A 22,704-nucleotide genomic window follows, 5' to 3' on the forward strand; every position below is an offset into this window, starting at 1 on the left:
TGACCCAGAGAACAGTTTCCTCTTCCTGTTGTGTTACGATGCTTCGAAGGGAGCAGGGATAGAGAGATTGTATGGTTTGTCTTTAATATATAGGCTTATTTCCGATTTCAGTTTGTTGCTCCCAAAAGCCCTAATAAAAACAATTTGGCATCTGCTGCTCTAATGTGGTATCGCTTCCAGATATTTTGTATGTGTATGACTTACTTAGAGTTGTTATTTTGTTTAACTAGTTGTAGTTGCTAATATTTATCACTAATAGCAGCGTAAATAATGACATAGCTGTAAAAATGTTAGTATATTTTGTTTCTGGAGAACAGCTAGGTGGAGCGAATTTGTCCAACGGTCCTGCTTCCATACTGTTGATTATTCCACACAAATGTTCATTAACCACTCACATTGACATCTTTTTTTCAATTTACAGTAATGTCATGTTTAGTAGGGAAGCATTCTTTGGATCAAGCGTCACCCGAAAACTTAGGTACATGCATCTGAGTAACAGCTGAGTCTCTCCTCTATGCTGCATGCTGTCCTTTGCCTGCAAATCTATCCCTTTTTTCATTTTGGTAATTTTTACTACAGTAGTTCACCACCGCAACAAAAATCTGAAGGCAAAATATTGCCTTGCACAAAATATGGCAGTTGACTTAGAAATTTAATTTTTCTTCCCCTACGGGGATGTTAACATGTCAGCTACAACGTCAGGCCCACGCAACTTGGAACCTATTGAGCCAGTGATGTATGGTAACCTATCAGGGACAAGGAGAGCTCAGTGTTTTCCTCTATCTGCCTGAGTCTGTGCAACAGGGTAGAATTACAAGCAAAACGTCTTTGCAAGCCACTAGACTGCCTTTTAGACCCACCCCCCACCTGTAGGACACCATGTTTGGGGAAGGGGCCCATTTCGAAGGCGCTGAGCACATAACCAGGGCAGGTTTATCTTCTGTACCACAGTATAAGATCACAGAGGGCCTGATGTGGTCATCCTGGCAACCGACAGGAGACCAGTGACGTCATTCCTTGTGCGCCTGGAAGGGTGTAAGCGCTTTGCCGGGGGGTGCTCTGGCATTTGGGCAAAACTCTGTGATTAACCATAGAGTTATGCCCAGATATCAGAGCGTCCCTTTCTTCCCCCAGCCAGGATGCCACTGACACCCCCCTGGTCTCTCACCATTCTTCCACATGGGCCAGCTGAGCCACCAGTGGCGGCGGGGGGTTGGTAAGCATGATTGTACCTGATTTTAATGGCCACTTCTGCTTCCTGAGCAGAAACTGGTGTTGCCACGACTGCCTCAAATTTGTCATTCCATCAATTTGGGATACGTAAAAAAGCTGTCCATTCAGACTCATGCCACATTCGATGTCTAGTTCCCTCTTATTCACTTGGAATGGCCTACGTACCATGTTGGGAGACTGAGGTCCGTTACCTGTATTTCGGGATCGCTGTGGGGAGCTGAGAAAGAGATGCAGCCACCCCTTGGTTTCGCGGAGGGCGGTGGTTCACGTAGTAGAAGAAAATTGTTTTCATGAAGAACAGGCTTACCAGGCTGGTGACCGGCCCGACTGAATACAGTCCCACAGGGCCTCGCTACATCTCCAGTTTATGTTCTACAAAATTAGGGAGAGAGATGGTCACACACCTAGTGTGACACAGTATATGGCTGACTTGTGTGTATGAGTATAACAGGTTCAATCCCCCCTGTCCTCCACTGACCAGGGTCTTAGGTAGATAAGGTGGAAAAATTCTCAGCCCAAATCCTTAGACGGCTACCATCAGCTAGCACTAGACTAGAAGGATTCTTCTCCTGGCTTAGTTTGAGGCCAGCAAAGAAAAGCAGCAAATTACCAAAGGAAATGTAGTATTCTTAGATTACCTCTATTTAGAGGCACCATATTGGGTTGCCAACCTCCAGGTAGGAGCCGGAGTTCTCCCGGAATTACGACATCTCCAGACTACAGAGATCACTTCCCCTGGAGGAAATGGCAGCTTCTCAGGATGGACTCTATGCCATCCCATTCTTGTCGAGCTTTCTCCCAAACTCTGCACACTCCAGCTCCACCCCCAAAATCTCCAGGAATTTCCCAACCTAAGCAGGAAACCTACATTTTTTGGGAATGCCTGGCCACTGTGGCAGGCTACAGGGATCATGCCCCCCGAACCTCCAGTGTAGCATGGCTCAGCTCTGTTTCTTTTTGTTGACTATACCCATTTTATTGGAGTCGGGGTTAGATCGCCCTCATTCTGATTGGCGAGCAGGTATTTTTCCTCCCCCAGAACACCAGTGTCAGCCGATGACCAATGCTCTGCCAATGGCAAAGTGAGGGGTTCTGCCTCGAACGCGTCGTTGGAGAAAGTGTTTGTTTACTATCTCCATGTGTGTGTGTAAAGTGCTGTCAAGTTCTCCCGGAATTACGACTGATCTCCAGACTTCAGAGATCACTTCCCCTGGAGGAAATGGCAGCTTCTGAGGATGGACTCTATGCCATCCCATTCTGGCTTATGTCAACCAGTAGGATTTTCAAGTCAAGGAACTAACCGAGGTGGTTTGCCGTTGTCTACCTCTGCATTCCTTGGTGGTCTCCCATCCAAGTACTAGCCAGGACTGACCCTGCTTAGCTTCTTACATCTGACAAGATCAGTCTAGCCAGGACCATCCAGGTCAGGGCTCCTATCTCCATAGAGGGTTTCCCCCACCCCAACCCTGCCAATCATAGTGTTTTTTCTATCATTTCCCCCCAAAACATTATCTCTCCCCAACCACCTTACAAGCACTGGGTACCTTTCTAAGCTGATTCACCCCCTGGACCTAAGATGTGTGAGACCCCGGCCTCTGCAGAAAATGTGGCTTTGAATCAGTGGAAGGGCCTCTGCTTTGCATTCAGAAGGTCCGAGGTTCTATCCCAGGTTCAATCCCCGGCATCTCCAGTTAAAGGGACTAGGCAAGTAGGTGATGTGAAAGACCTCTGCCTGAGACCCTGGGGAGCCATTGCTGGTCTGAGTAGACAATACTGACTTTGATGGGCCCAAGGTCTGATTCAGTATAAGGCAGCTTCATGTGTGGTCATGTACCGATGTCATGTTGGTTTTGTGCACGAATGGCATTGCTTTATGTGAGGTCTGTGTAGTGGTTGTGGTGTTCAGCAGTAGCTGTCGGTGACCTTTGGTAAGTGTTCCAGTGGCTTCATGTGCCATGAGTGAGCACGAACGGAGGAAGCAGGAGCGATTCATGTTTTCATGCATCTTGTGCTGAAATCAATGGGTTTAGACTGTATAAACTGTAAACCTTTCTTTCTTTCTTTCTTTCTTTCTTTCTTTCTTTCTTTCTTTCTTTCTTTCTTTCTTTCTTTCTTTCTTTCTTTCTTTCTTTCTTTCTTTCTTTCTTTCTTTCTTTCTTTCTTTCTTTCTTTCTTGTTTCCATCAAGTCACAGCTGACTTGTGGCAACCTCGTAGGGTTTTCAAGGCAAGAGACAGTTCGGAGGTGCTTTGCCATTGCCTGCCTCCGCGTCACACCCCTGGTATTCCTTGGAGGTTTCTCATCCAAATACTAGTCAGGGCTGAGAGTGTGTGACCGGCCCAAGGTCACCCAGAAAGTTTCCATGGCGATTTGAACCTGGGTTTCCCAGTTGGGATTTATTTAGAGGTGGTCCTGGCTCCCAGAGTATTGGATTCGTCCGTCATATATATTTTGGTCGTTCCAACCTCATTAAAAATAATGCACAGCTCATTGGGAGCTGATCTTGTCCATATTGAAATGTCCATTTCGCTAATGTAGTAAAAATCAGAGCAAGCATGGTCATCTTGTGTTTCCAGTTTTAAGGCTGCAAAACAGAATTCTGCGAATATGGTCGCTATATTTTTTGTTCAAAAGTTCCCGCTTCCCCCACACACACACCCTCCACCCTGAAAAGAAGATGGTCTAGAAATCAGGGGCGGAGGCATGCTTTGCTCTGCCATTTGGCTTTATTGCTGCCATTTTATTTCATTTCCCTTCCTCCACACCCAACTCTTATTTGGTTATGAGTTTTTGGACTTAGATCACCAAGGGGAGAATGTCTGGATTGCATGCTGAGATGGAATTGCATTTGGCTGTTGCATGAACAGTTCAGAAAGCTTCTTCCAATTCAGTTGGGCAAACAATCTGGGGGCAAAGAGAAGGTCTCTGCACTGCCCTTCTCTGTATTTTGCTCTGAGATAACTCAATAATATTCAGATACATCGTGGACAAATATCCCTTGAAAACCATGTGCTGTGAAATGTGAGAAGTGGGGTAACGTAATGGCTAAGTATTGATGGTATACTTAAACACAGGGTTGCTGCTGGAAATGGCAGCTCCATGTTAAGTTTGTCCTCTCACTTCCGGTAATGTGTAGTGAAATGTACCTATATTCTGATGTCATTGTGTGGTGTATATCTTTTTCTTCTTCTTCTGTACATCATTGGCTGTGGGGGGCAGAGATATAAAAGCAGGATGATATGAGTTAAATTTTATTACGTCTGGAGGGATGAGAACTTGGCGAGGGTTGGCACCTTTTTAAGCAGCATCCCTGCGCTTGTCAGTTTTTTGCTCCTAATATGTGAGATGGGAAGTCCCTGGTTGGTAGGGTTGCCAACCTCCAGGTACTAGCTAGAGATCTCCTGCTATTACAACTGATCTCCAGCCGATAGAGATCCGTTCCACTGAAGAAAAAAGCCGCTTTGGCAATTGGACTCCCAGCTGTGGTGGCAGCTGCTGTCAAAGCAACATTTTTTAAAAAATCTGCACAGTCAATCAAATCTCCAATAGTCAATCAGAAGCCTTGCTGGGAAAAAGGCCTACCTGGCCCCACCCACTTCCTAAAAACATTTAGTGGGCACCAGAAAAGTTATCAGTGCGCACCACACTGGGGACTCCTGAGGTAGACCATGGGTAATGTCCACAAACGCCATGTTGTCCTTCTCCCGGCAATCCCTTTTGACCCCACTCCCAGGAAGATTTTGCTGGGGGTCACTGATGGAGCCCCACAATTTTGCTTGATTTTCACTCCTCAATGTAGCTCTCCCCTACCCCAGCTTGGCTTTTTGTGCGAATTGGTCCCTCAACTCTAGAACCAAGTTTCCATGGGTCAATGGGGATTAGGCTTGCCAGGTTCCCGCTGGGGGCAGGGGATCACCTGATTGGGAAAGTTACTGGGTAATTCAGGAATCGGTCAGCTTTTGAAGCTGCTATATATGGAGTTCATTTATATCACACTTGTGGCATCCTACCAAAAGAGAGAATGAGGTCTTTTATGCATGGCTGCTTCCCTCGCTGTCACCCCTCCAATGACTTCGGATCTTTGGGTTATGCATGCTGTTTCCGGCCGTCAGAAGCTGCCTCGCTCTCCCCCTGTGTTTCCCAGCATTTTGCCCACATTTTGAGGGACCTGTTTTATCTCAAATTTCAAAACGCGGGCAAAATGCAGGGAAACGCAGGGGGAGAGCGAGGCAATCTCTGACGGTTGGAAACAGCATGCATAATCCAAACAAAAACCCGAAGTCATCGCAGGGCTGATGGTGAGGGAAACAGCCATGCCTAAAATACCTAAGAATCACCTAATGCTTTGGAGAACGTGGGTTACTAGTTTGTATCTCACTTATATCTCAAATTCATGAGTTCGCTGTCATTGTATGAGCACTCCGTCACAGTTATGCAAGCCCACCCTAAAATGGAATGAGCATTGGCATGACAAATTGAATGGGCTTACTTTGGAATATCTGTGCAGAAAACAAACAAACATGGTTTCTCTCTGGAAATGGATAGGAATTCTCAGGCCTTCCACTGAACTGGACCAATTCCACTGAATCTTCTGCGTATGTTCCAGAATCCAGTTAGACAAATCATATGTGTTGCAGTGCCGAGAATTGGTGACTTGATATAGCCTGTGGAGCGTAACAAGAAGTTGGCGTGATCTGGCATGCTGAAGCCATGGTAGCTGCGGTGGTGGAGTTTCAGTTGCACTTTCCAATTTAGACTCCGTGTTTCCTGTTGTGGGGTCCACAAGGGAGGACTGAACATAGAGTTGAAAGTGAAGGAAGAGGGAAAAAACCCTGCTTTGTTGAATGAGAAAAGGCAGAAGAAATGATTCCTAGGCTCAGGTCCTTTGAACCACTTCCCACTGGAGCTTTCTAGCCCCATCTCCCAAACTCCTGCTGAGGAACACTCAGGGATAATACAGGATGTATCCCAGCAGCTGCAGCTGGAAGGGCACTCAGCAAGAACTGCCCAAAACAATCTTGTGCAAGCTTGGAGCCAGTGTGGTGTAGTGATTAAGAGTAGTGGGCTCTAATCTGCTGAACTGAGTTCCCCCCCACTCCTCCACATGCAGCCTGCTAGGTGACCTTGGGCTAGTCACAGTTCTCTCAGAGCTCTCTCAGCCCCACCTACTTCACAAGGTGTCTGTTGTGGGGAGAGGAAAGGAAAGCGATTGTAAGCCGCTCTGAGACTCCTTCAAGGTAGAGAAAAGCGGGGTATAAAAACCAACTCTTCTTCTTTTCTTCCACGAGTCGAGCACGAGTTTGCACAAGCAGAGAACTCACGGCCCTCGTGGGATGACATTTGGAATGCTGAGGGGACTCCACGGAAATTATCTTCCCTATCTCTCACTTCCCACTGAACTCTGCTGTATCGCGCATCACAGTATTTAAGTACGAGTGGTAACATTAGGTTTGACTAACCCAGAAACCTCATGCTATCTAGTAACAGCAAGAGAACGTGGTGAGGACTCTGATCACCTTTGATGCTTGAGGAGAGCTCTGAGGCCTTGCTACGCACTCCTAGGTAGGGTTGTGCATATTGATAAACCTGAACCAAAAATACACTCGAAATTAGCCGTTTCGGCTTTGTTCGGGTTTTAGGTTTACCGAACGCCAAAACCTGGGGATAAAGCCAAATAGGCGCTTCCCGAAAAAGCTGAATAATTATTTGGCTTTTTTGGGCTCGGCTGTTTGGCTTTGCTCAGAGGAATGGCCATGTGCTTTCTCCCATTTTTCTATTTTTTTTACTAGTTTTGTTAGGGCCCCATTGTTGGGGCCCTTTTGAGGCCAGGGTCATGTAATTGGAGCCAACGTGGTCTGACCAACCAGGTGGTGGACTGATCTGCGCTTTAAAAGATGGGGCTCACCCAGTCCTGTCCAGAGGGATATACCCCCCAACTAAAAAATGCCAGCTTCTACAATTACGTACGGGGTTTTTAAGAAGACTGCTAACCCGCCCGGATGAGCAAGCTCCTTCACAAGATCTGCCTTGGTCATCATGACTTCGGCTGGCTCTGATATCACCATCCCCCTGAAAACCTGCTCTGAAACTGAAGGTTGCCCCAAGTAGAGGCTTCATTTCCCCGCACCATGACCATCTCTTGAAATCAGATTTTTGATGACCATAATAAAGGACTGTTCACGGGATGTCATTTGCCACCAAAAGAAATGTTCTCCGTGCCTTATTCTCTTGCATTTAAGCCTTTTCCCTTGTAACAATTTAGTTTGACATCACTGGTCAGGCATTTTGAAGGCATGGGAAAACACATTTTTCAGAAGGGGGGGACCCCAGAAACCTGGAGGGAAATTAAACTATATGAAATATTTCATTTCCTATCAAGCCTCCATCTATTTTACTGCATTATCAACATAAACATGCATCATTTATCTCATTGCCAGCATTCAAACCATACTGTTTGGCATAATTATGAATTCTAAAAGTATAAATGCCTTAGTTTTTCACAATCAAAATTACCCAATACTAAGGAAAGGGAGAGAGCTGCGAACTGCTGCAACCTGTGCTACCTTAGCACATGTATCTTAGTTTTTGCCTTCAGAGGGTGCATAATATTGAGAACAAGAAACACAAGTCTTCTAATCAACAAAAGGAAGCACGTTACTTGGATAGAAACAATCTCATACAGGACTTGCAGCACATTTGGAGACTGAATGAAAATTTTAAAAACTGAACTATTCAATTGTGTAGCCTCATGCAAATCATAACTGGCTGCAGGCAAAGTTAGTCACATTTGAACGATATCCTTGAAAATATAGTCTACATCTACAGTATATATAGGAATTATCATAATCGAAGGCTGTAGTTTTATGTAAAAATGTTTGTGCTGCACTTTCTGAACAAAACCATTTTCTTAAAAAGCTCATTAAAAAATCATTTTTTTCTTTGAAAAATTGGTAAAAGTCCTTGGGAGGATTTTGTTGTTGTTGATTTTATTCCTGGGACATCACTTCTCTAGCTGTAGGCATATCATGGGGTTAATTATGCCTGAGCCCATACATTTGGTTTGGAGTCTCTGTGATACAGTGTTAGGGTTGCCAAGCTCCATGTACTAGCTCCTGCTATTACAACTGATCTCCAGCCAATAGAGATCAGTTCACCTGGATAAAATGGCTGCTTTGGCAATTGAACTCTATGCCATTGAAGTCCCTCCCCTCCCCAAACCCCACCCTCCTCAGGCTCCGCCCCAAAATCTCCCACTGGTGGCAAAGAGGGACCTGGCAACCCTATCCAGTATGGCTTTGGTTGCATTTGGGAGGAATAAGACCACCCCATCTAGAAGAACCACACATTCTAGTACAATGTCCAGTAGGGATATCATTCAAGAGGACCCCTCGTGCTCATGCGTTTCATGTGGCAATTTGGAGTTCTGTTCCAGCATGCACTTTTCCTTGTATTTCTCACAAGCATTTAGCATTCTAGTGGGAGGAACTCCTTACCACCAGGAGGGGGCGCTGGGCCACCAAACTTGTTGATCCAGGGGGGTTGGAATTACATTGTGAAGAACAGAAACAAAGCTGCAGCAGTGGATCGGCGAATGTTGTGGGGTAATCCTGTTGGGTAATTTACTCCAGACACAGTGGCTTACTGCAACCCACCCTGGAAAGTATCAATGCTACACATTTGTTCAATGACATATTAAATCGGGTGACGCTTTCATTCCCTTCTGAAATTCCCTCTGCCCCTCAACAAAGGGAATCTCTTGGGGAAGAGCCATGCATCCATGGTAGGCTATACTTTTTTCATGCCGAAGGTCCCAGATTCAGTCCTACATCTTCAGCGAAAGGATCCCAGGTAGCTGGCTTGGGAAAGACCTTTCTCTGCATGATGCTATTGCTGGGATGTTCGGTGGATGAGTTTGGTGTTATTGGGCCTGCTGCTGGTATCTTATTGGGGACCCCAACAATCTGAAATGATCCTTGATCAGTGATTCCGCACCTGAAGCTTCAGAAACCCTGCCAACAGTTGTGTCCTCCTTAGTAGCATCCTTGATGTATATTTTGTACTTGTGTAAAATAGTGTTAGGAACTGTGAAATACAGCTAGTCTGCATTCAATGAGGGGGGAAAATGATCCCTTTTCCTTATTTTTTTAGCCAAAAGCTGGGTCTCTTGGATCGGGTTCGTGGTACCAATACTAAAGGAAAGCTATTTACCCCTCTGAATGTAGATGCAATTGAAGAAAGCCCTTCTAAAGAACCTAAGAGTGTTGCCTTGAATAATAGGGAGCGTTTTCGCACTGCGTTCCGAATGAAAGCGTACGCATTCTGGCAAACCTCCGAAGGTAAATGCTCTTCCATTTGTTTTTCTTTTCTTTTCCTTTCCTTGAGTTTCCCTACAGACTAGAGTCGAAGTGAAGCATTGCATGGTTTTTAAATTTCGCAAAAGTTCTCATATGTTCACTTGGCATTTTGAGTGTTAGGATTTTCACATTTCCATTTTGTTTTTTGAGGGACAGTAAAGAAGTAAAGAAGTGAGAGCCAACGTGGTGTAGTGGTTAAGAGGGGTGGATTGGAGCGGTGGAGTCTGATCTGGACCCTTCCCCACCCTTCCACATGAGCGGCGGATGCTAATCTAGTGAACTGGAATTGTTTACCCACTCCTCCACATGAAGCCAGCTAGGTGACCTTGGGTGGTCACAGCTCTGTTAGAGCTCTCTCAGCCCCACCTTCCCCACAGGGTGTCTGTTGTGGGGAGGGGAGGGGAAGGTGATTGTAAGCCGGTTTGAGTCTTCCTTAAGTGGTAGAGAAAGTCGGGATATAAAAACCAACTCTTCTGCTTCTTCTTCTAAAGTCTTTGGCTGAAGTGTCACCTTGTTTGGCATTCCTTTTGTTTGTAATGCAGATACGGTTTTGAAATACTGGAATGAAATGTGGGACACGTGCACCAGGCATGGTTCTATGTTCCACCTTGGAATATCTGCTTGACCCCCAAACACTGGGTTAGATACAGCCAACTTTTTTGCTCAGTCTCACCCAGTTACCCTTCTTATTACAGATTCCCTCCCTGTCACTCATGGCTTTTGGCCATGCATCACCCGTGATCCCCAGCATAGCCTTTCCGTTGACCAATAGGGACTCTCTCCTTCCTTTTCCACCAGTCAAAAAACTGACAGTATCCAACCCACTGTTTTCAAAGGGGGAAGGAAAATGCAAAACACAATTTAATGGGATATGTGGTTAAGGGGCGGATGACTTCTACCTTTGTGGACCAAATAGGGCCACCAAACCTCCAGCGGGGGCAGAAGATTCCCTGCCCCTGGGTCTCACTGCTTGGAGCAGTGGTGGGGAATTTTTTTTTAATGCAACTTCATGTACTTACTGGAAGTTCTTACCAGAAGTGACAAAAGGTAGTTCTAGGAATTGCCAAGAACTCTATTGTTTCTGGCAGTTTCTAGAGTTACCCTTTGTCACTGCTGGTAAGAACTTTTAGTAAGTACACAAGGCTGTGCCCTCTCCCTCCGGTTGCCAGGCTCTGCCTCGGACAACCCTAGGACTGAAGAATGTCCCAGTTAGTAGGGTTGCCAACCTCCAGGTGGTGGTTGGAGATCTCCTGCTATTACAATTGATCTCCTGGTGACAAATCAGTTCCCCTGGAGAAAATGGCCACTTTGGCAATGGGACTCTATGGCATTGAATTCCCTCCCCTCTCCAAACCATGCCCTCCTCAGGCTCCATCCCCAAAATTTCCAGGTATTTCCCAACCCGGAGCTGGCAACCCTACCCATTAGGCATGATTAAAGTTCTGATCATGCATCACGGGATGTACAACAAAGGCCTAGAGTAGGGTTGCCAAGTCCCTCTGCCACCGAAGGGAGGTTTTTGGTGCAGAGCCTGAGGAGGGCGGGGTTTGGGGAGGGGAGGGACTTCAATGCCATAGAGTCCAATTGCCAAAGCGGCCATTTTCTCTGGGGGAACTGATTTCTATCGGCTGGAGATCAGTTGTAATAGCAGGAGATCAGTTTTAATAACAGGAGATCACTTGTAATAGCAGCTAGTACCTGGAGGTTGACAACACTAGTCTAGAGAGGGGCTCAGGATCACATCCATGGGTCCCACCCTGACCTCTGAATTCTTCAGAACTTCTAGACAGAAGCTACATGCCCTGTAGCTGTAATTTCCCCCCATATGCTCACTGTACTCTCCCATGAAATGAACGTCACGAGCATTTGGCAGACACTGACATTGTTCTGTTGTCTTGTGTTTCTGGGTGATTGTCCCACTTTTTAGATGCTGGAACTGGGGATCCTTTGGCAGAAGATAGAGGATACAGCAATGAGCTCCTCATCGAAGATATGATCCCCACGCTGAAGGTGGTCATCCGAGCTGTCAGGTAAATTTTGTGTATGTTGTCCTTTTGGGTTGCGTTCTTCAAACAGCATCAACATATAAGTTAGGGCTTGTCAACATTAAGGCGCTCCTCACTGGATGATTGCAAATGATGTCTTTCCAGTGTGGAAAAAATATCTTTAACAAAATGTGAGAGACAGAAATTTTGCCTAGCCTGAAGTGTAATGGATAGGGTTGCCAACCTCCAGGTACTTCAATATAACATACAACAAAAGACTCAATAAAGTTCAAACTACATCAAATATATTCAAGTGACAACACACTACATACCAAGACTGTGCAAAGAGACAACAGAACTGAACAACAGGTACTAGCTGGAGATCTCCCACTATTACAACTGATCTCCAGCTGATAGAAATCAGTTCCCCTGGAGAAAATGGCCGCTTTGGACATTGGACTCTATGGCATTGAAGTCCCTCCTCTCCCCAAACCCCACTCTCCTCAGGCTCCACCCCCAAAACCTCCTGCCGGTTGCGAAGAGGGACCTGGCAGCCCTAATAATGGAAGGCCCCATCTGCTAGAGAAAGGTTCCTCGCTTACTTCTGGGGCATGGTAAGGTACAACCCAATACTTTTCAGTACACACGGTTCACACATTGAGTTGCAGATCATCCAGTATTGATAGGGTCTCCTCTCCAGTACCACAGGAACATGTGGACATGTTCATGGAGGAGAGGGCTATCCGTGCCTACTAGTCAAAATAGATACTAGTCATAATGCATACCTATCATCTACAGTATCAGAAGAGCATGCCTATCATATTAGGTGCTGTGGAACACAGGCAGGATGACGCTGCTGCCGTCGTCTTGTTTGTGGGCTTCCTGGAGGCACCTGGTTGGCCACTGTGTGAACAGACTGCTGGACTTGATGGGCCTTGGTCTGATCCAGCATGGCCTTTCTTAAGTTCTTATGTTGTGTTCATTTGACAGAATACTTCAGTTCCGCCTCTATAAGAAGAGATTCAAGGAGACCTTGAGGCCTTATGACGTAAAGGATGTGATAGAGCAATATTCAGCGGGGCACCTAGACATGCTTTCCAGAATCAAATACCTTCAAGCAAGGTAAAAGACTTGCTGTATATCATGGACTAAAATTGCACACCGTTTTCAAATGTGTGAAGTTGGTTTGTGTCGAATTTTACCAGTGGTGGACCCAGTGGGAACCTGAAGTGGCTTGCAACCTCCTCCCCTTCCATTTATTCTTTGTGGTGGTGGCGAGCTATACAGGCATACCTTGTTTTACCGCACTTCGCTTTATGGTGCTTTGCAGATATTGCGTTTTTCGCAAATTGAAGGTATGTGGCAACCCTGCGTCAAGCATGTCTCTCGGTGCCATTTTCCCAGCAATATGAGCTCACTTTGTGTCTCTGTGTCACATTTTTAGCACTAAGTCTTTTTAAAATTAAGGTATGTACAATGTTTTAGGCGTAATTCCATTGCACACTTAATAGACTAAAGCAGAGGTTCCCAAACTGTGCTTCAAGGAGCACTTGGTGCTTCGCGAAACATCTCCTAGTGGTCCATGATTTGAAAGAAAAATACAGTCATTCTGTTTAGTATATAGGTGCTAGGTGAAAATTAGTGCTCCGTGACTAATTTTTCTCCTGAAATATGCTCCGTGACTTAAAAAGTTTGGGAAACTCTGGACTAAAATATAGTGCAAACATTACTTTTATATGAACTGGGAAAACAAAAAATTCGTGTGATTCGCTTTATTGCAATATTCGCTTAATTGCAGTGGTCTGGAACCAAATCCGCAATATCTCTGAGGTATGCCTGTAAATAGATCAATGCACAAACAAATGAACGAACAAATGAACGATGATTCTTTCATCTGGTCCAATTTCTTTCCTTTCAGAATAGATATGATTTTTGCTCCTGGACCACCATCTACTCCCAAACATAAGAAATCTCAAAAGGGAGGGACATTCTCTTACCCTTCGCAGCAGCAGTCTCCAAGGTGAAGTTATCCTGCTTGTAGCACATTGCTAACCAATGTCAACGTTTCTGTCTTTTCCTGTCATCCAGTCAGTGTCAACATGAGGAAGGCAACAGGTGCTGACTATGGGATTCTGCTGCTTCTTAGCTGGGGCAAAATGCACCACTGCCGAGCCGAATCTGGAAACTTAATAACCCTTGCATAGCAAAGGAAGTATAAGCTGACAACTCCCCAGATAAAGGAAGTGCATTGGTCTGTAAAAGGCGTAGCCCAGCAGCATGGGTAATAACCAATCAGTCAGCAATTGAGTGGAGCACTACGATTAATGGTAGTTATGGTACATGAATGTACAATAGCTAGCCAGACTGTGGTTTAAATGTGGAATTCTGATGAGGGTCAGATAGATTGGAGAAGAACCCAGATAACTAGTCCATTGTCTCCCAGGTTTTGTCTAGTTCAATCTGACTTGAATACATGATGCTGCCTTATACTGACTCAGAGCCTCGGTTCATCAAAATCAGTATTGTCTACTCAGACCAGCAGCAGCTCTCCAGGATCTCAGGCTGAGGTCTTTCACATCTCCTCCTTGCCTAGTCTCTTTAACTGGAGATGCCAGGGATTGAACCTAGGACCGTCTACATGCCAAGCAGATGCTCTACCACTAAGCCACAGCCCTTTCCCATAAAAACTACTGAGCAGGGACTTGAACCCTGGACCCTCAGATTAAGAGTCTGATCTTCTACCAACTGAGCTATCCGAGCTCCTTTTTTAATTCACTTCTTTGGTGAATTAGCATTGGAAGTAGATTTGGTACTTTCACCTGAAACCTTTGCCTTTCCAATAGGTCAGGTAAGACTGGTGTTTCGAAGAGAGACCACCAAGGAAGTCCAGGGTACCTACACAGAGGCAGGCAATGGCAGACTACATCTGTTCGTCTCTTGCCTTGAAAACCCTATGGGGTCGCTGAAAGTTGGTTGCGACTTGACATCGCTTTCCACCACTCCCACTGGAGGCTGGTTGGAAAGACATGAGGCCTGAAGAGTGAATCATGCATTATGCACTACATGATTGAACGCTTCAATTAGCAGCATTCTTTTGTTTCTTTAAAGTATGTCTCTCCTTCCAGATGCTGGAAAGTCTTTTGCTGCACACAAGTATGCCCTAGCATACAATGAGGGTATTAGTGCGCTGACCAAAGGAGTTGGGAATGTTCAATTTGGATAAGAGGAGGTTGAGGGGGAACACAATTACTCTCTTTACGTATTTGAAGGGCTGTCACTTAGAGGAGGGCAGGGAGCTGTTCCTGTTGGCAGCAGAAAAGAGGACGTGAAATAATTGTTTTAAATTACAGGTAGAAAAGTTCTGGCTGGATATTTGTGGGGGGATTACAGTAAGAGTTGTTCAACAGTGGAATCGGCTGCCTAGGGTGGTGGTGAGCTCCCCTTCATTGGCAGTCTTTAAGCAGAGGCTGGACAAACACTTGTCAGGGGTGCTCTAGGCCGACCCTGCATTGTTCAGGGGGTTGGACTAGATGGCCTGTATGGCCCCTCCCAAATCTGATTCAATGACCAGTCTGTTTTCAGAGGGGAAGAGGGTAAATATTAGTTGGGCCCAATAGATGCAGCCATGACAGTAGCTGGTCTATTTGCAGTCCAGTTGGACATGAAGTGCAGTAGCCTCAGGTGTCTGCACCATTGAATTGGGTGGGTTAGGAAGTGCAATAACCATGGGGTCCAAACTGACACGCGAATACCAGCATTACATATCTCCTTTCACAAACAGGTGACTCGAATCTGCGGTGTCAGTTATCGGTGAGGTGGAAATATTCATGGAAAGAATAGGGAAGGTGTTGCATATCCCTAAACTGGACCATTCTTCACTTTTAGGAATGACCCGTACATAGCCAAAGCATCCACAGTAGATCCCGAAGACCAAAGTATGATGGGAAAATTCGTCCGAGTCGAAAGACAGGTACGAATTCTCAGCTTCTGGTGTTAATTTCTTCTCCCCTTTGGAGTTTTGTATCATTTTTGTACTGATAATCTGCTTCAATTGTGATCGACTGCTTACAGTGCAATTCTAAACAGAGTTACATCCTTCTAAGTCCATTGACTTCGGTGGACTTAGAAGGATGTGACCCTGTTGGGTGTCGAATCCAAACTTATGTAAAGTTCCATTTCTGTTCCTCTCTGAAGTCTTAGCCCTCAGCCCTCACTCTTTGCTTCTTTCCAGATGTATACTGGATCATAGGTGATCCACTATACCAGATAATTAAGAGCCAATTGGATTGATAGCTTCAAAACAGATTTGACCAGTTCATGGAGAGATAAGGTTTACAAAAGAAGAAGAGTTGGTTTTTATACTCTGCTTTTCTCTACCTTTAAGGAGTCTCAAAGCAGCTTACAACCACCTTCTCTTCCAGTAGTGTAGTGGTTAGGAGCGATGGATTCTAATCTGGAGGACTGGGTTTGATTCCCCACTCCTCCACATGAGTGGCGGACTCTAATCTGGTGAACCGGGTTGGTTTCCCACCTCCTGCTCAAAGGCTCTGGTTTTCAGATCAGTCTGAATAAGGGATGTCCAGATAAGGGATACTCTACCTGTATTGTGAATATCCTCTGAAGATGTATACTTGAAAATGAAAAAAAAACCCACCCCTTTCACATTCTGCTAGAGAATTGATTTTTGAATTGTCAAAGGCTTTCACGGTCAGAGTTCATTGGTTCTTGTAGGTTATCCGGGCTGTGTAACCGTGGTCTTGGTATTTTCTTTCCTGACGTTTCGCCAGCAGCTGTGGCAGGCATCTTCAGAGGAGTAACACTGAAGGACAGTGTCTCTCAGTGTCAAGTGTGTATTTGGATTTCACATGTTAACAGATCACTTCAGGATACAATGGTTCCATATTAACATACCACACCCTCATTAGCACATTATCTTGATACTTACAGGACAATGATTAGCACATTACCTTTGATACTTTTTGCAGGACAATGATTCAGCGCAACCCAACCCCTTTCTGACTATATATTACTCTTCCTACACACTTGACACTGAGAGACGCTGTTACTCCTCTGAAGATGCCTGCCACAGCTGCTGGCGAAACGTCAGGAAAGAAAATACCAAGACCACGGTTACGCAGCCCGGATAACCTACAAGAACCAATGATTTTTGAATTGTTTGCCAAAAAACTGAATGTTTGTTCTTTAGTCTGATGCTTGTTCTCTTTCAGGTTCATGATATGGGGAAGAAACTGGATTTTTTAGTCGACATGCATATGCAACATGCTGAGCAGCTGCAGGTCCAGGTCACAGAGGTGTGCCCGTCTAAAGATCTAGCTGAGGATAACAGATATTCTGAACTGAAATCCATCATTTACAAATACTCTGAGCCTTCCATTCATGAATTGCCTCCAAGCTTCCACCAAGTTCCGGTGAACAAGGTTCCTCCTTTTGGCTTCTCTGCCCAGGACCGCCGTACTGGACCCCTTTCATTGCCCTGGTCTAGTCAAAACTCTGGTAGGTTGCCAACAACGCCTTTCTCAACTTCATACCCCGAGAGGCCGACAGTTTTGCCTATACTTACCTTCATTGACCCTCACATTTCCTACCAGTCACCTCTGGGAGACCCCCGGAGTCCCCACGCAGAAAGAATCTCTTCAAGGCAGAAACACAGCCTGACGAGAGACAGCGATACCCCATTGTCCCTTCTCTCTGTCAACCACGAGGAACTCGAGCGTTCACCAAGTGGATTCAGCATCTCCCAAGACAAAGAAGACTTCCCGTTTGGGCCAAATGGTGGCTCAAGCTGGATGAAAGAGAAGAGGTATTTAGCAGAGGGCGAAACGGACACCGATACTGACCCATTCACACCCAGTGGCTCTATGCCTCTGTCTTCGACAGGGGATGGGATTTCTGATTCGGTATGGACCCCTTCAAACAAGCCAGTTTGAAAATCTCCAGGTGGGGGTGGGGTGGGGAGTCACTGGCTGGCTTCTTCTCATCATGTAAACATAAACTTTGTATATCTCACTATACGTCCAAAGCTTCCTAGCTCAAAAAACAAAAACAAAAAAACACACCAATGGCTGCACTGCATGCTGGTATTAGTGGTAGTAATTCCGCACCATTTCATACGGCTGATTAAATGCGGTTTTGTTCATGCTGCCCAAAACTAAGCAGCTTAGTTTTGAGCACGGTTTTGCATGACTTTACACTATTAAACGGTAAAGGTAATTTCTTCGGTGGTTTGAAAATAGCTAAAAATGATATTCTTCGGCAGAACCGATGGTTTGGGTCCATGCCGGACAAAGATATATGAGTGGTACATGCTACATTTTTGTAGGCAGAGCAAAATCAAAAAAACTTGTTTCCAGAGCAAATGCCCTTTGCAGAATATATATGTATGTTTACAGAATGTTCCCCACAATGTCAAATATTGGTTATCCATTCAGCCCTTGGTGTTCTAATCATGTGTGCTAATTCTCTTCACCTAAACGTTCATTTGTTTGAATATTTTGGATGTTCCTTGCACCCTTCTGAGACCTGAAGTTACATGTATATGTAAAGCCATAGAGAGTAGGTGCACTGAAGTCCCATTGGATTCAACAGGACTTCAGCACTTTTATGTATTTCAGTGGAGCTTATATGTGCCTAATGCTCTCTGGATTGTGCCAATGCTTCTGTCACCTATGAGCTTCGATCTCACTGACTTCAATGGGCCTGAAGCATTTTCTTCTCATTTAAGTTCCATTGATTTACATAGTATTTTTATGCACATAACATTCTGTGGATTGTAAGGGTCCTATGTCACCTGTGGCTGCAGTCACAATGCAAACTTTATGGGCACAGGCACATTTGAGGCATGGAGGAAATGTGTCAAGCTTGATGGGGAGACGGGGATCTCCAAATGCTAGAGGACATGCCATGGTGAGACACAAGTGAGCTGCCATTGGCTACGTGACCACCTGTCGTGTGCCTACAGCATGTTTTGACTCCCGTTTCTCTGCTTCACACTTCCCATGTGGCTTATAAGGACACCTGTTCCAGTGAGAGAAATGCCTTCCCTCCACAAATGTGAACTGGCCAGAGATCTCATGGAATTCTATGATATTGAGAACTTAACTGTTCTCTTAAGGTCTACTGATTGCAGTGGGATTTTCATGCGCATGGTGGCATGCATCCAACCACCATTTCAAAGACTTAAGGGCACTTATGTCTTCGGAAAAGGGGGTAGTGGTTTCCGCCGATTCCCCTCTCCCACTGCAAAACCCATGTTGTCCTTCATGTTGTTCCTGAGAGTCTTCTGACCCTCGGGAACAACATTTCAGGGGGCTCAGTCAGCTGCAGCAGAAAGCAAGGGCCACAGATGAGTCAGTGGCATGTCTGTCGCATATCATCTGTGGTTAACAACAATTCTTTGCTGTCCCAACTACACATGTATTGGAGGGCATTCTGTCCGAGTCTACAGCATTTTCCTCCTTTTTTATGTGCCCTGCAATTCATAATATATTTTTTAGCCGTTCTTTACGGTGATGTCTCCTGGAAAAGCTTCATTTCGGAATTTTAAGGGGTAGACCGAATAGACTCCCATTTCAGTTCTTACAAAGTTATTCCCGTAGGACACGGCTAGAAAACATTAGCCAACTGCAATCGAGCCATACCTTTCGACTACTCCTGTTGCTACAAAAAAACAAAAACAAACTGCCATTAACTTGAACACGGCAAGTTGGGGGGGGGCGTCCTCGCCTATCTGTTATCAGCAGTAGTTTTGTTCCGGGTTTCAGTGGTGCCAGGATTTCGACCAGAGTGTTGCGCAAAAGAAATAACAGCCCAGGACCCTCCCGGGATTCCGTTTTTACAGCATCTTGTGGACGGTGTGTAGAAACTAATGGCTTAATTTCCCCGTGCCTCAGTTTTCCCATCTGTAAAATGGGGCTGATTATACCTCACTGTATGGGATTCCGTCGAGGCTCAATTTGAGTGTGTGACTGTGAAGCACTTTGAAATCCTCGAGGGAAAGGCATTCCACCTTTCACCTTTTATACTCATGGCCTATACCTTTTGGGGCTTGCTTACCTGACCATTGTGAGGGGACGGCACTGCTGTTTGGTCATTCTTTACCTGGGGGTCATGTGTATGCTTGCAGAGGAATAAGGCCCAACTGTTACAAGTGTGTAAATCATTGTGCTTAGAAGGGGAGAAGGTACACATGATCGCTGGCTTGAGAGCAGAGAGTCGATGCCTAGCTAAAGCTTTCGTAGACTCCCTTGCAATGACTAGGAATTGTTTGAAAAGCGTTGGGTTGGATCCAACCAACTTTTTTTGTTCCATCTTACCCAATTCCCCTCCTTAATGCATGCAGGTCCCATGATCCACAGTATCCACAGCCGTTCAAAGGGGGTCCCTCCTCCCCCCCTTTTCACCAGTGGTGAAGCTGGTTGGATCCAATCCCGTGTTCCTGATCACATAGACGAAGCCCTGCATGTACATACTGCAGGTTGGCTCCTACGAGATTTGCTGCTGGTAAAAAAGGTAGGATTAGTCCCTTTTTGACCACCGAAAAGGTTAAGCTGGGGGTTTGTGGGACTCGTAGACAAAATCCAGGCAGCATGGAGGGTGAAACGAAGAAGGGAATTGAGCTTGATCAAGAGAAATGTTTGGTAGGATTCAGCTTGTTGTATTTGCGCAAATTCCATGCTTATAAGCGAGTGATTGTGCATAGGTGTGAGACAGGGCGAGCATGCTTTTGCCCACTCCCGTCTCCTCGCATTGATCTCAGTGCACAAGATGTCATCTTTAAAGGGCTTATATTTGTGAAGGGGGAGGTGCGTGCTTGTCCTATTGAAAATCTTATTGCCTTACCAACCTGATGAGGGTTTGAACTGGGCCTAAGTCAAGGAGGGTTGAGCACACATCCATAAGAATATCTCTGTCGACAGGCATGGGAATCACAGCAGATTCGTTGGTTGTGTATGTGATGCTGTTGCTCCTGTTCCACCAGTGGTCACGGTCAAAGTCAGGGCTCTTGTGGTCCAGAACCCTTACCACAGCCGCTTAAAACTGTTCATGAGGTTTAGCCATGCAAAGAATTCTGGGTATTAACAATCCTGGTAATGTGCTGTCGTCTGGTATTATGCTACCAGCACCACAATGTCTGTCCGCAAATGGTTTTGCATATTGACACTGTTCACAAGAGACGGTAAGAAAGTACCTGTAGCACGGGTGGGATATTCTTGGATCTTGTGATTATGATTGTTATGTTACATTGCTGTGAGAGCCAGTGAAAAGTGGGGTATAAAAATCAACTCTTCTTCTACATGATGCAAGAAACAACCACATTAAATCTAAACCCTGGGTTGGATTCAAAGAGCTTTTCCACTGGTTAAAAAAGAGGAGGGTTCCCCTTTGACCACCCATTAAGGTTTTGCTGGGGATCATGGGAGATCTGCATCAACCAAAAGCATGTGGGAGAGGGACCATAGAATGGAGGGGAATGAGGTGAGATTTGAGTGAAAAAGCTGGCAGGATCCAACCTTCTAGAAATGTGGCTAATTTAATTTCTCTAAGTTTCTCTTCCTGTGGATGGATGCAGGCATCATGATCCATGACCCCGGCCAGCGATCTCCATTTTGGCTGGAGAAGAATGTTATGTGTTTTGGCTTTTACCTTCGGGACACCGCCCTTTCTCATGCCTCACTGTGGTAGCAATGCAAGCACATGACCTTATGCGACTAGAGTTAATGTGATATTCTTGTGAAGAAAACTAGAAATGGGAAAAAATGGATTTTTGTGACCATGACAAAGGGAGAGATGTCCTCGTTATCTCCCCTGTTGATTGAAACTTATAATATCTGTACATGGTCTGTGGTCAAGGAACTGAGTGACACCAAAATCCCTTTTTGTCTAGGAGTTGACAGTGGCGCGTATTATTTGCGCGGGACAGAAAGCAGAAAAGAACCATTGTCGGATTAAAAAGACATGCTAGTTTTACATTTGAATTGCAGTTGTGGCACATGCAAAACTTGATTCCAGCAGCGCAAATTATATTTGTGGGTAATTGTGGGTACAATTATATTTCCCCTGTGCCAACCCACTTAAGGGGGTTCTTCTTTTTTGAGGCAGCGATCATAGGCTGATTCAATCTGTTTTCTGACCATGACCAAAAACACACGATAAAACTATTCATTACACTGACTGGGAGCCAGCTTACTGGGTGTGGCTTTCACACAGAGTCTGCTTGAAACCTCTGTCTGTAGATGCTGTTATCGAGACAAAATGGCTTCCGTGACGCTCTCGGCACCAAGTTCGGCTTTGCTCGAAGAGCCCCGAACCAACACCACTGGGCTTTTCAATAGTATAAATCTTGGGCTAAGCTTTGTAAATACAGCAACACATCAGCTAAACTGCACTGCCACTTTAGAAACCAGGGACAATTGCGAGAGCAACATTAATTCCGTATCGTGACGTGAAAGGGAAGCATTCTTTCGAGCAGCAAAAGAGCAAATTAGCCTCCTTTTCTGTTGTCCGGGAGCTAGATGGGGATTTTGCCACACAGACAGACCATCTCCTGTTTCGCTGTGATTGAAATATTCATGTGTGGACTTAGCGCAGAGCTGAAAGCATGCACTTCATAAACATTTTTTGTGTGTCTTCTGAAAAAATGTGCACTTTGTGATGACTTTTCCACATCCCTTTGTGAAAGGGGGCAAGACTCGTTTGTAAGGGGGTGGATATGTGGTCGGAAAGGAAGCGCAGCTCTATCGGTAAGGTGTCTGGCCACAGTAATCAAACCACAGTAAAAGAAAAAAATAGTGGAGAGTTGCCACTATTTAGAGTAAGCATTTTAAGATTAAAGATTCTGAGTCCGAGCTTTCTACACTTAGGAAAATCTACCAGGTTTGCGCCCCGTTCTCTTTTCATTAATGGAATGCTTTCCTTTAATTATCATATCTGGTGTTTAACTTTTTAATGTTGACACGCTAAAGGATTCGGCCTTACCTGCTACTCAGCAGAGCCATCCTGTTGTGTACGGTTGCCAGATCTTCCGCTATTGTAGGTGCCCCCCACCGCTAGTAGCCTTTGTTGTCCGCTGCCACTCCAAGCAGCAGGAGAATTTTAAAAAATTGGCATTGTGTG

At 45.3% G+C, this 22,704-nt stretch overlaps 1 protein-coding gene across 1 annotated transcript in view; it reads left to right on the forward strand.

Moving 5' to 3' along the window:
• The window catches only part of KCNQ3 (potassium voltage-gated channel subfamily Q member 3), a 147,524-nt gene extending 130,004 nt beyond the window's left edge, over positions 1–17,520 (forward strand). The window contains exons 10-16 of the mRNA XM_056854658.1: positions 422–478; positions 9,381–9,568; positions 11,514–11,616; positions 12,562–12,693; positions 13,490–13,591; positions 15,457–15,541; positions 16,800–17,520. Of these exons, the coding sequence (XP_056710636.1) occupies positions 422–478; positions 9,381–9,568; positions 11,514–11,616; positions 12,562–12,693; positions 13,490–13,591; positions 15,457–15,541; positions 16,800–17,519 (1,387 nt within the window). The 3' untranslated portion in view covers position 17,520. The remainder of the gene's footprint in view (positions 1–421; positions 479–9,380; positions 9,569–11,513; positions 11,617–12,561; positions 12,694–13,489; positions 13,592–15,456; positions 15,542–16,799) is intronic.
• The last annotated feature ends 5,184 nt before the right edge of the window (positions 17,521–22,704 follow it).

Source organism: Euleptes europaea, chromosome 8, assembly GCF_029931775.1.
Source record: "Euleptes europaea isolate rEulEur1 chromosome 8, rEulEur1.hap1, whole genome shotgun sequence".
Taxonomy (NCBI): domain Eukaryota; kingdom Metazoa; phylum Chordata; class Lepidosauria; order Squamata; family Sphaerodactylidae; genus Euleptes; species Euleptes europaea.